At 42.7% G+C, this 5,351-nt stretch overlaps 1 protein-coding gene across 1 annotated transcript; it reads right to left on the bottom strand.

Annotated features, from left to right (window-relative positions):
- Window positions 1–1,315: 1,315 nt before the first annotated feature.
- Window positions 1,316–3,844, bottom strand: LOC118213178 (hydroxycarboxylic acid receptor 2-like). The gene has a single exon (XM_035391938.1). The coding sequence runs from the start codon at window positions 3,681–3,683 to the stop codon at window positions 2,550–2,552; it is 1,134 nt and encodes a 377-aa protein (XP_035247829.1). The 5' UTR covers window positions 3,684–3,844; the 3' UTR covers window positions 1,316–2,549.
- Window positions 3,845–5,351: the final 1,507 nt, after the last annotated feature.

A 5,351-nucleotide genomic window follows, 5' to 3' on the forward strand; every position in this document is an offset into this window, starting at 1 on the left:
TACACAAGCTGTTATGCACTACTCAAATGCATATTGCAGTACAGTGGTTGATACAAAAATATAATATATAATATATAATATAATATCTGTGTGAATAATTAAAATACTGATAATGTGTGTAATTTAATTTGTATGCAATTTAATTTAAAGCATGGAGAAAGTTCAAAAGTTCTCAAAAAAAGTGAAAAGATGCTTATGGGCAAACATGTGATGTCTGAACTGCTTTGTGATATCAGTTCTTATCAACATTATACTTCCGATTTTAGGAGAGGTCCAGTCTCACTGTCCAGCTACTAAACAGATAAAAATATCACCTGATATTCTGACATCATCTTCATCGCAGACTGCTTTCCTGCCCTTCCAAACTGGGGTTGCCACATCCAACAGTTTAAAGTCCAACAGGCAACATCTCAAAAGCAGCTTTTGCCAAACGTTTACGATTATTGAAAAAGTGTTTCGAGGCTCACGTTGGTGATAATGCACTTTAAATAAATTTGACTTTGACTTCGAAAATGGAAAGCCTTTATTTTCAGAATTTTGTGTCTATGGGATATCTTTATTTATGCTGTTGCCGTGATTAAATGCCACACCAGTTGTTTAGATCCCGGATGCTGTTTGACTGAGACTGCGTTTTACTGTGATTTGCGTCAACATACCTCGTTTCCAGGACTGAAATTGGCAGCTGAGAGCAAGCAGTGTTTCAGTGTGAGGCATATGTCTACCATTGCGACACCATTTTATTGATGCAATGTGCCAAAGTGTTTGGATCGCTTAGCCTCATCTTAAGAAAAAAATTTTTTAAAGCTGATTGCGGCTTTTTTTCTGTACATCGGCAGGGAATTCCTTGGCTCTATGTTAAAACTGAAGTGCTGAAATAAGATATTTGAAGCATTAGATTTCAGGTTTAATTATTTTGATTATATACTAATTATACGTATATATTATATATGTTTTGTTTTTTTAAAAATCCCATTAAACCAGTTTCTAATCTCCCTCTAATACCATATGTCTAACATAACTCAACATATGACCTGATCAAACTGGGGAGTATTTCATCAACCAGGATGACTGTGTTAGCTGGATAACTTCACTGAGTAAAACCTGGAGCAGCTCTTTTTACTTCAGTCCATACAGAACATGGACTGAAGTAGAAAGAGCTGTTCCGGCTCTTACTCAGAGCTGTTATCCAGCTACCATTGTGTTTCCCTCCGTCACATTTCTCCACAAAAAGACTCAATATGAAACTTTGTGTGACCCCTTTTATTATTATTTGAAAGACATTGAAGGGCTTGCAAATAAATTCAGTGCTGCGCTATTTACAAGTGTCTTTCTCCGGTGAGAACGTGCAGTATTTTAATGACTGCATGTTCTTCTACACACAGAAATAAAAACTTTCTAAAAAACATGTCAAATATATTTGAATAGGTTTTAAATACAAAACATCAATTCATTAATTGCTTTGGAACAGGTAAGAAAGATTTATTGTAAGTAGTTGATAACCATATAACAGTACCTAGTTGATTTTTAGAATATGCAGACAGATTAAATATGTACTTACTCAAAAGCAAAGAGCCTCTTCTCCTGTTCCTCTATATAGACAGGTGAGAAATTAAAGGAAAAACTGACATGAAGTGTCTTAGAACAGCTTTGATGCGACTTGGCATAGATTATACAAGCCTCTGGAACTCTACAGTAGGGATGGAACACCATTCTTCCAAAAGATATTCCCTCATCTGGTGTTTTGTTGATGACCAGTGCCTATGGTTTTTGCAGCACTGAACTCTCCAATGTGCATTCGTCTTTGTAATGAGGGGTTTACACACTGCAACCCTACGATAATATCTCTCTTCATGTAGTTGTCGGTGGACTGTTCTTGCTGACACAGTCTGATCACCTCCTGCATTGACATTCTTAGTCACCTGAGGAAACAGGTGCTCTTCTGTTATTCCTTATTTGGATTTGTTATGCTCACTCATGTATTCAGATATTTCCTTAATTTGTCACCCATCTGTGTGTGTGTGTATATATATATATATATATATATACATGTGTGACTGCAAATATGAGGCATTTTATCTGCATTGCCCTCTGTAAGGTATGTTGGACTGTATGTTTAATCCAAATCTCAGTAAAAATGTAAAATTATATAAAATTAAATAAATTTACAACCCCATCATTTCCATTTCCAGGCCTGTCTTTGACTAAGAGGGCTTTTGTATACCAGCTCTCTCTGGACACATCACACAATGGCCTTACAATTCATGATTAATGCAAATTTTCATACGCAGCCTATATGAAGCTTTTTTTTCTCTCACACTTCCTGCAAAAGGGGAATAACACCACACTACATTTCAAAGATTGCTGCACATGTAATGATGAATAAACTACTAAGCATGTGTTGCACTGTAAAATTGCACAAAACGCCAATGAAAGCAACTTCTTTCTTCTGAACAAAAAGTACTGCAGTTTTACCGAAGCCCCTCCAGCCTTATCCCACCAATCTGCAGAGTGGAATTTCATTAACTGCTATGAAATACAGTGAATATCATTCATACATTGTTGTTGCTGTTGCGGTTGTTGTTCCTGTTGCGGTTGTTGTTGTTTTTGCTTCTGCTGCTGCTGTTGTGGTTCTTGTTGCTCTTGCTGGTGACTTGGTTGTTGTTGGTGGTTTGGTTGCTGGAGGCAGTTTGGTCATTTTTGGCGGCTTCCTCATTGTTGGGTGCCAACTCTTCCTGAGGCTGCTTTCTGCCGAGGAGACCGTAGAAGAGTTTCTGGAAGGTTCTGCTGAAGGCAGGGCAGGAGAAGTAGCAGATGATGGGGTTGAGCACACAGTGCAAGTAGGTGAAGCAGAGGGAGGAGTAGAAGGCCAGGCTGACCTCTGTGAAGTAGGAGCAATCATTGTACTGGTACTTCAGGACTACAACAGCGATGCGGGAGATGTTACTGGGGAAGAAGCAGATAATGAAGACCAGTGCCGTGGTCAGAACAAATTGGACAGCCCTCTTGACCTTAGCCCGGTTTTCTATCTTGCCCTTGAGCTGCCAGGTGATGCGAACGGTGCTGAAGGTGATGACAGAGGCAGACAAGAAGAACTGGACCATGTACAAGGTATTGTGCCAGGTAGAGACGGGGTCAAAGCCCATGCAGATGTTGAAACTCTCGCACTGGGTTCTGTTGTTGCGGAAGAAGAAGTGCTTGTCTGCGAGCAGGTAGGTCGTCATGGAGAGGATGAGCACCCAGAGGCAGCAGGCCACCCCTTGAGCGTACCTTGCCCCCATCCGGTTGATTCGGTTGCGCGGGTGGACAATCCTGAGGTAGCGATCCACCGCCACGGTTGATAGGAAGAAGATGCCCGCCAGCCGGTTGCAGGCCACTAGGAAGAGCAGGAGACGGCACAGGATGTCGCCGTGGATCCAGTTTTTTCCATGTAGGTAATACTCAGCCCTGACTGGCAGACAGAAGAGCAGCACGGAGTCAGCCACAGCCAGGTGAGTCAGGTAAACGGAGTTGGGCTTCCAGGTGTCCATATGGAACATGAAGGTCCACAGCACCAGGGAGTTGCCCATCAGCCCGAACAGGAACTCCAGGAACAGGACCGGCGGCAGAACCTGGTCCATGATGGGCGTCTCAAATGCACAACAGACGGGGGCACTGCTGTTGGCCATCATCGGGGAAGCGAGCATGCAGATTCTAGAACCTTCTATCCCTTTCCTGCCCTTCGTCAGGGACCTGCACGCTCAGCTCCGGTGGAAGGCTTCTGCGAACTGCGTGCTCTGTGGCTGAACTTGTGAGGGCTCTGTGAAGTTACTGTCCACGCATGCAAATGAACCAGTGCCACAGCTGGGGTGTGTTAGCCTCTCAGGGATTCCCAGCAGCCCGGAGAGACACAAATCTCCCTTTTTAACACAGAACACCAGCCCTCTCACTGCCTAGAGGGACCTCGGTAAGAGTGGTAAGACTGGTGTCATAGTTGGGTCATGCATTCATTTGAAGTCACAACGTTAAGAAGGCACTGTGGTTTTGGGATGTGCACAAACACATTTTGAATGATAAGACTTTTGCAGGATTTGTGCTTCTGTCGAGAATTCTGTCATTAAATAGTGACTGTATTTGTTTGATCTGATGTCCAAACTACAGTTCAAGGATAGGAGATTTCATTTCACAAGTACAGAATTATACAAGCACAAGAATGTTTCAAACACATACAGGTTAGGTTTTCAGAACGTTTCAACATCGGCGATTTAAGTCCCTAAAACTTGGCTAAAGAATCCACACACCTTGTTCTCAAGGCCTTAATTTGCTGTTGATTGACAGGAAACCATAAAAAAAAGACAATCCAAGGCTGGTGTTGGAGCTTAGCTTAGCTAAATTGTCTTGGACAAGGCTGCCAAACTCTGTTCCTGGAAATCTACCGTCCTGGACATTTTTATTTCAAACCCAGTTTGGCACACCTGATTCTACTAATGAGCAGCTCAGTGACATCTCTTGCTGTTGAATGAGGCGTGCTTTGTTAGGGTTGGTATGAAAACTTACGGGTCAGTTGATCTTCAGCAGGGGTCCCCGATCTTATCCAGAAAGGGCCAATGTGGGTGCAAGCTTTTGTTTTAACCAAGCGGTAACACACTTGATTCTACTAATCAAGGTCTTTAGCAAGGACTCTTGTGGTTTATTAGTAGAAGCAGGTGCGTAACTGCTTGGTTGATACAAAAGCATGCACCCACACGAAGAGAATCACCAACAGACAGGACCTGATTCGAACCTGGGACCCTGATGCAGGGAGGTAACGGTGAGTAGCTGCTTTATTTTAACATGCTTCAGTGAACCCAATCAACCACCCCCCCCCCCCCCACCCCCCCACCCCCAGCCCCTTATGACCAAATAAGGGTGGGATATCTCATCTGCAGGATTAATTATGGGGATCTGTGCCACTCACTGTCGTATTGACTAATCCATACAGAATGCCTGGCCAACACAGCATATCACTAAGGTCAGAGCTGTTCTGAAAGCAGCCATTCATTGTCCTAATTTGTTTTGTTCCTGTGAACACCTACTGAATGCAGCCCACATTTAGGCTCTGCTTCCTTGACTTTTGCATAATTCCTGGCTACCTTTCAGGTTTTGCCAAAAAGGAGAGGAAAAATAATTCCCAAACAAGATGGTAGTTTGCACGCAACGTAGTTCTGGTCTTCTGCTTATACTCTCAATTCAAATTCAAACCAATTATCCCAATTAATTTTTGTCTACAGCTACCCCACAGGACCTGGTAGGGCAAAAGCTTTCTAGTAGTTCCATTGCTTATGACATTACCATAACCAGAATCACTGGGAGGAAGCTCAAATGGTTTAGCCTGA

Source organism: Anguilla anguilla, chromosome 14 (assembly GCF_013347855.1).
Source record: "Anguilla anguilla isolate fAngAng1 chromosome 14, fAngAng1.pri, whole genome shotgun sequence".
NCBI lineage: Eukaryota > Metazoa > Chordata > Actinopteri > Anguilliformes > Anguillidae > Anguilla > Anguilla anguilla.